At 43.0% G+C, this 12,755-nt stretch overlaps 1 protein-coding gene across 2 annotated transcripts in view; it reads right to left on the reverse strand.

The window, feature by feature from the left end:
* The window catches only part of nbeal2 (neurobeachin-like 2), a 120,289-nt gene that overhangs the window by 16,481 nt on the left and 91,053 nt on the right, over positions 1 to 12,755 (reverse strand). For both annotated transcript variants that reach the window (XM_079504424.1, XM_079504423.1), the window contains 10 exons: positions 12,524 to 12,681; positions 11,196 to 11,329; positions 10,451 to 10,558; positions 9,654 to 9,749; positions 7,811 to 7,935; positions 7,257 to 7,397; positions 5,348 to 5,478; positions 3,838 to 3,947; positions 1,871 to 1,988; positions 1,495 to 1,592 (listed from right to left, as the gene is read on the reverse strand). In XM_079504424.1, coding sequence (XP_079360550.1) covers positions 1,495 to 1,592; positions 1,871 to 1,988; positions 3,838 to 3,947; positions 5,348 to 5,478; positions 7,257 to 7,397; positions 7,811 to 7,935; positions 9,654 to 9,749; positions 10,451 to 10,558; positions 11,196 to 11,329; positions 12,524 to 12,681 — 1,219 coding nt within the window. The remainder of the gene's footprint in view (positions 1 to 1,494; positions 1,593 to 1,870; positions 1,989 to 3,837; positions 3,948 to 5,347; positions 5,479 to 7,256; positions 7,398 to 7,810; positions 7,936 to 9,653; positions 9,750 to 10,450; positions 10,559 to 11,195; positions 11,330 to 12,523; positions 12,682 to 12,755) is intronic.

The raw sequence follows: 12,755 nt of genomic DNA on the forward strand, positions 1-12,755 counted from the left end.
CCTCATATGTCCAAAACGGTTACTTTTCAGAATTCAGAATTCGAAAATGATACGTAGCTTGTGGAGTTAGTTCAGTCAGATATACTCGAGCGGCTTCATGCTGTGCTCAAGGGCGCATAAATATACTTGAGGGGTTAATATGCTGCATTACTATGTAGGTGTATTCAGTGTTTGCAAGACCTAGTAGCTAATAAGCCAGACTCAAATCACACTGTCGTGTGGTATTTGAGTCTGGAGATGCTGTGTATGGATCTTGTTTCCCGGGGGGCGGGTTCAAACATTTTCTCTTTGACGCAATTGGTTAGAGCTACTGTCAGTCAAAGGTCTCAAGCATTGAACGTCAATGTACCAAAGCCCGCCCATATTGCATACCGTGTCCCGATTGGCCACACCAGTTCTCTGGTGTAGGAAATGGGCGTACAATTGAGCCTCTCCAGACCGTAATCCGCCGGCAGGCAGGAAAGACCCACATGTAATTTCTGTTCCCCATGTGGGGTTGTTATTGTATATCTATCTCCCTGTACTTAATGTTTAATGATGGTGTTTAATTGTGCCGAGCAGGGAGAAAAATGTTGCAGAGCCGAACGCCAAGATAAAATATTATATGCACACTTATGTATTCTCATTCTATAATAAATATTGGTTAAATCTATTTGTGAGTTATCTGACTGAAATAGCAAAAGTAGCAGTTCTACAAGCTCAAAACTATTCGCTTTGGGCCGCGCTTCGAGCTTGTGGTTGTTGTTACTTTAGAAGCTTTTGTGTGACGCTGTAGTATGATTTTAATTTTCCAAAAAAACACAAAAAGTTAGAATATGGACATGAGAGGTTTCTGCCCGACAGCAATAATAGCAACGATATCAACTGTGGGGTCCTTGACATGAGAACGTTTGAGAACCATTGCTTTAACCCATTCTGACCTGAGATCAGATTCTATAAATGTCTTCTACATCCTGACAGTTTTCTGAAAAAGCTATGTTTCTATGTCAGTGGTTCTTCGATTTTTCAAAAATAGCAGACCTACAAGCTCATAGCGCGCCACTCGGTGGCGCGCTATGAGCTTGTAGATCTGCTATTTTTCAATAGCTAAAGCATAACATAATGCTAACACCAAAAGGGGTTCCCGCCCCAAAATGGGTTAAAACTTCACAAACAACCGGATCCCTCCACCACAGAAGCAAACTAGAAATGCACTCTGTCGAGGTGCCAACTTGCGCCTTGCACACAAGTAGGGCCACGCATGGCCTACTTGTGCGCAAGCTTGAGCTAAAATGGTTAATGTATGTTTGGTAAATAATAATCCAAATTTACAAAGTAACTAGTCACTAAAGTTGTCAAATAATTGCAGCGGAGTAAAATAATAGTACTGAAAATTTGATATACTAAAGTTAAGTAATACCTCAAAACGGTACCTAAGTAAATATACTGAGTTCCTTTCCACCACTGGTTCCTATAGTCAGAGGGTGTTGTGTTGCGTGCAGAGTGGAGTCAGACCTTGAGGAGCTGACAGGGAGTCTGGCCAAAGTTACTGATGATCCCTTCCAGGGCCTTGCGCTCGTTCTCGTTGGCGATGGCGTCCAGATCCACGGCGCCTACAGACAGAGTCACGGTCACAGGAAGAGAACCGAAGAGACGGGGTCAGACATAAAACCAAAAAACAACACTCACCCCTATACCACCACGCCATGGACGGGGTCAGAAATTACCAACATAAAACCAAAATACCACGGACTGCATCTCATATCACTCATATCCCTGGCCACACACAAATGTACACACACGCACGCCCTACACAGTATACCACGTACTGCATCTCATATGTCTCATACCCCCCCAGACACTCACACACGTCGCTTGCTGTACTTATTACCTTCATAGGTGCAGTAGTAGAAGACATTGAGGGCCTCCACCGCCTCCTCCCCTCTCTGCTTGTAGCCGAAGATCAGGTCGATCCACTCATGAAGGTGACTGGACACATGCTCACATTCCTGCACACACACACGCGCGCGCACATGCACACGCACACACTTTTTCATTATTTGAGCAGCAAAGGAATTGTAATTCTAGTGTAATTCTAGTGTCAGTGACTGGGGTTTCATTCTTTATAATAATGTATCTTTATGCATCGCTGCAGCTCCAAACAGAACACAGACATCAGACTCCATTTCCAAAGACAAACGTCTTGTGGGTGGCGGTCAGTGTCGTTTTTACTGGCACTGACTGTCACGTTGTGAGCTTGTAGCTCTGCTATTAGAAAAAAAAAATCTTGGAAGAACAAAATAAATTGCATACGTGCTAACTGAGCGGTGCAACTACACTTTACAGTGTGTGTGTGTGTGTGTGTGTGTGTGTGTGTGTGTGTGTGTGTGTGTGTGTGTGTGTGCGCGTGTGCGTGTGTGTGTGTGATAGAGCGAGACTGTGAGTCAAGCCCTCCTCCATGGCATGTGTGTGTGTCCCAATCAGGAGTCGAGCACAGTTGTTCCTGGCCTGTGTGTGTGCGAGCGTGCGTACGTATGTGTTTGTGTGCGTGTGACCTGACCGACCCCAATCTGTGTGTGTGTGTGTGTTTGTGAGAGAGAGACCTGGCCCCAATCAGCATCATCCACAGGGGCCAATAGTGTAAACAACAGGGTCAAAGGTCGTACTCTAAACAGACATACGGACAGACGGACACAGGGACACACATAGCCATGTAAAGGAGCAGTGTGTGCACCGCTCAAAAAAGGATTTTTGGAATATCCCATTTTGGGCGGGAACCCCTTTTGGTGTTAGCATTATGATATGCTTTAGCTATTGAAAAATAGCAGATCTACAAGCTCATAGCGCGCCACCAAGTGGCACGCTACGAGCTTGTAGGTCTGCTATTTTTGAAAATATCAAAGAACGACTGACATAGAAACAGCTTTTTCAGAAAACTGTCAGGATGTAGAAGACATTTTTAGAATCTGATCTCAGGTAAAAATGGGATATATAGGGTATTGGATTCCATTGTGACACGTACACTGACTGGCCGCTAACGCTAAGCCACCAGAGCAGCCAGCTTACCCCACTGTATATTCACCACACTCCACACGTGGATTTATATGCTTCGTAATGTAAACGAAACAAGACCCCCAGAACGTTTTGTATAAAAGTGTCCTGTTCTCTCTTTCTTTTTAGTTGTATTTATCATAAATGTTTTATCACCTATTGTAATCTTGTAATGTTATTGTATTGCATGGAAAAAACCCCACCACCAAACATATTTTTAAAGCCTACTTGGCCAATAAAATGACACTATTTCACTGTGTGTGGCTTTTTGCTTTATTTAGATAGGAACTGAGGGCAGAGAGAGAGACATGGAACGTGATTAGGTTGAGGCACTACCCCAGTGTTTCACAAACATTGGGTTGCGGCAACCTTGGGCCCATTTTTGGGCCATGGACCCAATTTTTATAGGTTTGCGAGAAAATATTCCCTTTTTCTTTCTTACATTACATTATATATTTCAACATTGAAAATTTAAAATAAAATAAGATCTTTTTCAGAAATTATAGACAAGATTAAATAATTTTTTAAGGGAATTTCATAAAAGTTTGGGTCCTGGGGAGACATCTCGAGATAAGAGGTTTCTGCCTGACAGCAGCGAAAACAAAAACGTAGGAAACAAAAAATAAAGGGACGCATAAAAATGTGTCCGCGACGCACAAATGGGTCCCGAGCCAGTGCTTAGGGAGCTCCTGCACAGTCCGATCAGCCACCGGCGTGGTGCCGTGCGTGGCCCCTGACTGTGTGTCTGAGTGTCTGCGTGAACACTGTGGCCCCTGACTGTGTGTCTGAGTGTCTGCGTGAACTCACCAGAGCCTTTCTGTGTTTCCTAATGAAGTCGTCTCTGGACGAGGCCCAGCGAGGCAACAGAACATCAGTCACAGCTTCCTGAGACATCTGAAGACAGCCCAGGTCAAAACCTGCAGCACATACAACCACTTAACTCTCTGTGTGTGTGTGTGTGTGCGTGCGTGCGTGCGTGCGTGCGTGCGTGCGTGCGTGCGTGCGTGCGTGCGTGTGTGCGTGCGTGCGTGCGATATACAATGACCTTTCAAAACAAAGGTAATAAAACAATGTAGTGAAATGGAATGAACAGAAAATAAAAAAGTGGTGGCCTGGGCCGACCGGTCCAGGCACCTAGGCTGGTAAAAAATATCGTAATAAAGTACTGAGAAATGCTAGTGCTTTTTTCTTTAATGAAGAGTGGAAGTCCATTTGATCCAATTCCGAATCCACAGCTTGATTGTTATCGTTTGATTTTTATCGTTTCATTTTTATCGTTTACTTTCATCGCTCGTGACCTTTCTCTCTTTCATTTACTGGAGCACATTTTAGGCGGTCCACCTGGTGCTGCTTCTAGGCCTGTCACCATTAATTGTCACATAAATAATTGTGATTACGATTTAATTGTGTTTTTGGCGAAATTGGAACATTATGAATAGAAATTATATTTCGGTTTGCCTTTTAGGCAAAGTGCACAGGGCAAATATGAGAAATAACTGCAATATACAATTTATCAATTGTATAAATTTAAAAAGTAAAAAATAGCGAAAATAGCTGATCTACAAGCTCAGGTGATCTGCAAGCTTACAACGCATCACAAAGTGATGCGTTGTAAGCTTTCAGATCTGCTCTTTCTGCCTTTTTTATGTACTAGACCTGTACGTGCCCGTAGGTCACCGGCCTACAGTACTTGGGAACGATGCAACTTGGGAACCTAATAATACCCATTGTCATAGCACCCGTTTTAACTATGTGCCTGTGTCCCTTTTGTGCCCATACTGTATATGGAGATCTCTGTAGTATGCAATAGCCATTGTCATAGCACCCATTTTAACTGTCTGTCTGTGTCCCACATGGAGATCTCTGTATATGTCTGTCTGCCTGTGTCTGAAGAGTGCAAACTGACTGTGAAAAGTGGACTGGTTAAGTAATCAATTGGCAGTTGTGGGGTTGCCATGGCAATCAATTGCCTGAGGCAGAGGCTGGAAATTGCACAGGTGAGAGGAGTTGGCCTCATTAGGCAGAGCCTGACCAGAGCCTTTTGTGGTGTTTCTGGACAACGGTGTATGCCACCGACTCCTTGCGGGGGTGTGGAACGCGTGTGTCGAATCTGAAGTCGGTGGGGCAAACGGTTCTCGAGTTACGTGCATTACAACCGTACACACACGCACGCACACATGACGTGGCACATTTATAGTTAGATGAACATCTTTCAACATGGAAACGATTACGACAAAATAGTTATGATTATCTAAAATAATTGCGATTAGACGATTATGTGATAATTGTGACAACAACCCTATAGCTGCTTCCTCACCGTTCATGTTCTGCAGGAACTCTGGCAGGTAGAAGAACTCTGGGATGAGCTCCTTCACGTCGGCAGGACTCTCCATGCGCGCCTGCCAGGCCGCAGCCACTGAGTGGAACTGACGGTCTGCGCAGTCAAACCTGCACACACACACACACATTTGAATCATTTATTTATGTCCACATAAGAGATACAATACAAGGACACAAATATTTACAAGGTGCTGTACAGAGTGCAATCAGCAAATCCCGGACAAATACCCACACACCCTTCAGGGGTACAAGTAACAGCGTCTTCGCCATATTTGGCAGCTACCGATAGTGGAAGAGATTGCACAGAATTTCGCGAGACGTTTGGCTGCTTTTTTTGGCATCCCAAGTTGTTGGAAGCCTCTTACAAACAAACTGTGTACGTGTCCTAGGCTGCCGAAGATAAACACAAGTAGATTGCACCTATAGCCTAGCTCTATGATGGTCTGGAGGAGCGGCTGGTACTTAATGACTTTGGTCATAAAGGCTTCCTCTAAGCTAGAATCAAAGGTGCAGGCCATTTCAAGAATGAAAACTGATCTGTTCTCTTCATTGACTACAACAACATCTGGTGTGTTAGCAGAGAGATGTGCAAAAATGTCAGTATTTTCAGTACAGAGTTGAAACATGGAAGGTTTGACACAGGAATGTTTGTACATTCTCACAGATGTTTAGATATGTCCTTTGTTATGAGATCAACTATTCTGTCGTGGCGTGCTGCTATGTAAAGCCCTTTATAGGCATAACAGCCATTCAGAATGTGTGACATGGTTTCTGTAACAAGCCCCCCCCCCCCCCCCCACACGCACACGCGCACGCGCACACGCACACACACGCACACACACACACACACACACACACAAAAAGTTATGAAGATAAGAGGTTTCTGTCCAACAGCAACGACCTGCTAAATGCATCTGTATCTGTTTTTTGTTTTTTTTTATCATACCTGATCTTATTGTATTACGTCTTATATATGAGACGGATATATTATAGTCATATATTTCCCAATCCTGCACCTGTACAATCCTAAGAGTTAATTTAACTCTGTCAGACCGGTATGGGTCCATTTGTAAAGCCTCAGAGTTACAGACCTGAGGTTGAGAAACAGTGTCATGTCAAATATCACATTATCATATTATGCCATTACAGTATGATATCCTACACTCAGGTATCTATTAAAGTGTATTGTTGTCTTATTGTCATGCTGTGTTGTGTCATGCTGTGTTGTGTTGTGTTGTCTTGCTAGTGCATACATTTTCAAAGTTGTGGCCGCAAGGGGGCGCCAATGGGGCCAATTGGAAAGGAAAAATTGAAAAACATTAATATATATTATAATTGTTCAATCAATAGGCCCTTTTCATGGCAACCATGTTGACATTAATAATTACTTCCTTCACAGGTGTATGGAACAGAGCGTTAATTAGATGGATATAGAAAGATGGACACACCTGGTGTCATGTAACGTTGTAACGTTGGGTTGCGTTGTGTTGTGTGCTGTGTAATATCTGGTGTGTTGTGCTGTGTATGTATAGTTGTGTTGCGTGCTGTGTCCGGCTGTGTATAGTTGTGTTGGGTTGTGGTGTGGTGTCATGTTGCACTGTGTTGTCGTGTTCTGTAGTGTTGCTGTAGTGTTGTCTTTGACTTTGAACACTCTATTGAGGGGTTGTGAGGGGTGTTGTGTTGCTGTGTTCACTGCCACTCTGCATCTGGATATGCAGGGTAGTGAAGGGTGTGTGTGTGTGTCTGTGTGTGTGTGTGTGTGTGTGTGTTCTCACTGACTTGCCACTCTGCATCTGGATATGCAGGGTAGTGAAGGGTGTGTGTGTGTGTGTGTGTGTGTGTGTGTGTGTGTGTGTGTGTGTGTGTGTGTGTGTGCTCTCACTGACTTGCCACTCTGCAGCTGGATGTGCAGTGTAGTGAAGGGCTCCATGCGGATCATGTAGTGCATGACCCCCGCAGCGTTGGAGTAGTGAGTGCCGTAGTGGAACCTATCGATGGTCCCCGTCGAATCCTCAAAGCTCTCGTACCTGACGGAGGCCCAGGGGAGAGAGAGAACAACGTTTTATTAAAGCTCTCGTACCTGACGGAGGACCAGGGGAGAGAGAGAGAGAATAACGTTTTATACCCATGAACACCCGGAACGTTGTTATTCCTTTAAAACCGGGGAATCTCACTGGCACACGATTGGTCAACACCGTGCCACATAAAGGATACCAATAGCATATAATGGTAAACTATGTGACTCACAGTAAAGGGTGGTTTTTACTCATAGGGCCGACGACAAACAATTTTTTAAAAATGTTTTCCAAAATAGTAAAAAAGTACGAAACAATGTAGGCATAATAAGGGGTAAGGCAATTTTATGTTCTTCAAAATAATAATAAAAAAAAGCAGAAGATAGGGCACATAATGTCCGTAACCGGTGCAGTGCTGTACTTACTTCTCTCTGACGTGCTGTGCATGGCGAGAGTTGACCACTCCGATGGGTTTGGACAGGTCCCTGAACACTGCTGGGTCATCCAGATCCAGAACCGGAGACACGTAGTCACACAGAACCCAGGGAAACTGGAGAGAAGGTTTAGTTAGTCACACAGAACCCAGGGGAACTGGAGAGAAGGTTTAGTTAGTCACACAGAACCCAGGGAAACTGGAGAACAGAACCCAGGGGAACTGGAGGGAAGGTTTAGTTAGTCACACAGAACCCAGGGAAACTGGAGAGAAGGTTTAGTTAGTCACACAGAACCCAGGGAAACTGGAGAACAGAACCCAGGGGAACTGGAGAGAAGGTTTAGTTAGTCACACAGAACCCAGGGGAACTGGAGGGAAGGTTTAGTTAGTCACACAGAACCCAGGGGAACTGGAGAGAAGGTTTAGTTAGTCACACAGAACCCAGGGGAACTGGAGGGAAGGTTTAGTTAGTAACACAGGACCCAGGGGAACTGAAGGGAAGGTTTAGTTAGTCACACAGAACCCAGGGGAACTGGAGGGAAGGTTTAGTTAGTCACACAGAACCCAGGGGAACTGGAGGGAAGGTTTGGTTAGTCACACAGAACCCAGGGGAACTGGAGGGAAGGTTTAGTTAGTCACACAGAACCCAGGGGAACTGGAGGGAAGGTTTAGTTAGTCACACAGAACCCAGGGGAACTGGAGGGAAGGTTTAGTTAGTCACACAGAACCCAGGGGAACTGGAGAGCAGAACCCATGGGAACTGGATGGAAGGTTTAGTTAGTAACACAGAACCCAGGGGAACTGGAGGGAAGGTTTAGTTAGTAACACAGAACCCAGGGGAACTGGAGGGAAGATTTAGTAAGTAACACAGAACCCAGGGGAACTGGAGGGAAGGTTTAGTTAGTAACACAGAACCCAGGGGAACTGGAGGGAAGGTTTAGTTAGTAACACAGAACCCAGGGGAACTGGAGGGAAGGAGGCAGAAGGTAGGCCTCACTCAGACCTTTAAAACATTGATGCATGCTTGTTGTATGAAAACATTGATGCATGCTTGTTGTATGAATGTTGTGAGTGTCATGGCCGCCCCAATGCATTTCCAATGGAAGTCACATGGTTTGTAGTCCACATTTTGTACTACAAGCTGTTGTATGGCTTTTGGCTGTGTTTCGACTGCGCCCCTCCCCCTCATACAACACAAATGTTGTGTCAAACCATGTGACTCCCATTGGAAATGGAAATGCATTGGGGCAAGCTGTGTCACACCCTTTGTATACAACAAGCATACAGAAATCTGTTGCGACCGTGTGAGTGAGGCCCTAGTTCTTGTCGTCAAAAACACTTTGTGTCCAGTGGTGTAAAGTAACTAAGTACATGTATTAAGGTACTTAAGTACAATTTTGAAGTATTTGTACTTTACTTGAGTATTTCCAAATTTAAAAACTTCAAAACCACTTCAGCCCTATATACATTTCGGCCATTTGAAAATAGCCGGTCTACAAGCTCACAATGCGATGCAATGCATTGCGAGCTTGTAGATTGGCCATTTTCAAAAGATGTTGTTTAAATACATTTGAAAACTTGAAATTGGACATTCTATGATTCTGCATAATGACTACTTTTACTTTTGGTACATTTTGATGCAAATACTTTTGTACTTTTACTCAAGTACATTGCAGTATTGATACTTTTACTTACTGCAAGTGTCAAGACAACACTACTCACACTATACAGTAGCCTTTGCAAGTGGACCCATTCCCCATTCAGACAAGATTATAATGAAATATTATGATTACAGTCAGAGCAACACACACAGTAAGGTGGCTGATGGTACTTACCACGGGATACTGGGACAGGTCGTTGTACGTACGTCCAGAGATGGTGTTTAACTGCATCAGATACTCAAAGTTTGAAATTTCTCTGCACACCCATTTCTGTAAAGAACGACAATCATCAAAATGTTGTTGGAGATGTTTGCGAAGACAAGTAATGTAATGCTGTCTACAGTTGCTGACAGAAACCTATCATTTATTTATTTATTTTTAAAGTGACAAGTAAGACGCGGGAAGCGAACGCAGCTCGTAAATTGCAATAACAATTAGAATAAATTACATACTTTAAGGTTTTTTTAAGTTCTCTTTTTTATTTTTTTTATTTTTAAGTGTTTTTTTAAGATTTTTTTAAGTTACGTTTTTTTTTAAGTTATTTTGTTAGTGTGTGTATGTGTGCGTGCGTGTGTTTCTTTTTTTTCAAGTTTTTTTTGTACGTTTTTTTTCAAGTTAAGTTAAGTTAAGTTGTGTGTGTGTGTGTGTGTTTTTTGTGTGTGATACAGCTGCGCCCTCTGGTGGCGGGCGGGTGGTGTTACGGAGTGACACACAGACAGACACACACACACACACACACACACACACAGACAGACATGTTCTGCTAGGTCTCATAGTTAGTGCTCACTGCGTTCGCAATACATATTAGTAGGTGTTGAAAGTTCTCTCCCATTTCAACTTTTGCAAAATTCAGTCGGGTCTCTGCTCTACACATAAAGTGTCTTGAGACAACTTGTTGTGATTTGACACAATGTATGTATTGTTTGTACATGTTGGAGTATGTGCATGGAGCGTACAGTACAGTAACTTACCTGTGTGAGTCCAGATGCCTTCAGCAGCTCCTGAGGGGAACGAGAGCCGAAGTAGAACAGGTTGGGAGGCCTCAGACCCAGGATTCTAGAATAGACCTTGTTCCTCACCTAGAGACACAAACAACAACATTCCATTGACACAATCGATACTTATGCTTCCGGTCATATATCCAAGCCTTAGTGATTCCTGTCACCAGGTGGATTTCAGTTTTGTCTATATATATTGTGTAATGCTTTTGTACCTTGTATTCAAATCTTACGTTGTTTTGTGCTTAATCTGCCTTATAGACTCTATGGTAGGACTGCCTCTGTTAGTAAATAACTGTCTCCCCAGTTGACTTTCGTGCCATTTTTGGGACATCGTCTTTAAATATATTTTGTGTATTTCACTGACTTACTGTATCTAGCTGGGGTGAACATTTGGTCAAAATTAGCTGATCTACCAACTCATAACGTGTTGCAACGTGTTGAACTTGTAGAACGGCTATTTTAATCGAATGAATCTGTGCAAATCTGTGAATATATATATTTTATTTTTAAAGTGAAAATTTGAACTCAAATCTTTGCTTTTGAGATGGGGGTCCGCAGCCAAATTCATATAATTTTGGGGGTTCTTGGCATGAAAAAGTTTGAGCAGCAACGTAGGTTTTTTCCAGAGAACTGTTTAAGACGACACTTTATCAGGTCTCAATAGGGGTTAAAGCGACAAATGGGGCATCAACACGCCATGGATGCTTGTTTTTACCTTCTTCCTGAAGTTGATGAAGTAGTGAGCCTGGTCTATGAAGAAGAGCTCCAGAGCGGAGCGCCGCAGGTTGTAGCGTCTCAGATGGACTTCTCTCAGCTGAGACAGAGGCCTCTTGAAGTCAAACCCGATCCCTGAACCAACCAACACATGTGGAACTATTACAACTCTTTGTGTTGCGATATAAATCAAACCCCATCCCTGAACCAACACATGTGGAACTATTACAACTCTTTGTGTTGCGATATAAATCAAACCCCATCCCTGAACCAACACATGTGGAACTATTACAACTCTTTGTGTTGAGATATAAATCAAACCCCATCCCTGAACCAACACATGTGGAACTATTACAACTCTTTGTGTTCAGACATGAATCATGTTTGCTTAAAGGACCACTTCACCACTTTTCAACCTATCTTCATATAATAGGTCCTCACTAATAATCTTGAAAAAATGGCGCAATTTTTTTCCACTCGGTCTGTGTCTCATAGGAGGGCTGAGGGCAGTTCAGAAACCGTCTTCCAGTGACATCATCGATGGGGAATACAAGCTAATAAAAACTGCAGGCTTTCTAGTTCTGAAAAGTTGCAATGCGAAAATGGAAGCCATCGTTCTCACGATAATGAAAATCTAAACATTTTTGTAAAAAAATCTTGTTTAAAAAATAATCTGCCTAATGATGATGTCACTGGAAGACGGTTTCTAAACTGCCCACAGCCCTCCTATGATACACAGACTGAGTAGAAAAAAATCATGCCATTTTATCATGATTATTAGTGAGGACCTATTATATGAAGATAGGTTGAAAAGTGGTGAAGTGGTCCTTTAAGTTCAACTGAGACAGAGAGTAGTAAATATATATTTAGGTATAAAGTTCATAGAGAAAGGAAAAGAGAGAAAAAAAGACAAAAGCATGTAAACAGGTGTGAAGATAGCATGTTGTTGAGACAGTTGCTATTTACGATCTATTTATGTGATTATTTACCTTGTTTATTGACTGGACTCAGTAAACACAAAGCAATTTTCTAAATGCCTAAATTGTAAATTCTACATTGAGAGATTAATTGGAATGATAGTCAAATACATTAATCGCATAAACCCCAGTATCGGTATTCTGGGAAAACCTTTGTGTGAAAATAACAGATCGACAAGAGCTTGTTGATCTGCTATGTTCCGCGACGATAATTAAGTTTAGACGATAATTAAGTGTAGAGAGAAAACGACGACAGAACACTAGTTTAGCAGCCCGAGGGACTCCGCTCAACAACATACTGTATGGGGGTTTTCAGGCGTTAAATCGACTTCTCCAAATGCGTGTTCCTCACCTTCCTCTGTCTCCTCTTTCTCGCCGCTGCCGTCGTAGAAGTACAGGTGGTGAGTGGTGACCTCCAGACGGCCCGAGACCACTGCAATGCTGGTGATGAGGTCACACTCCTCGGACAGAACCAGCTTCTCCTTCTGGTTCTCCTCCTCTCCCTCCACCCTGGAGGAACGGAGCAAAAATGTACTCTCATTAAAAGATGTTTAGGTAGTATCATTCTAAACATAATGTTGTTG

The sequence above is a fragment of the Electrona antarctica genome, assembly GCF_951216825.1.
Source record: "Electrona antarctica genome assembly, chromosome: 6".
NCBI lineage: Eukaryota > Metazoa > Chordata > Actinopteri > Myctophiformes > Myctophidae > Electrona > Electrona antarctica.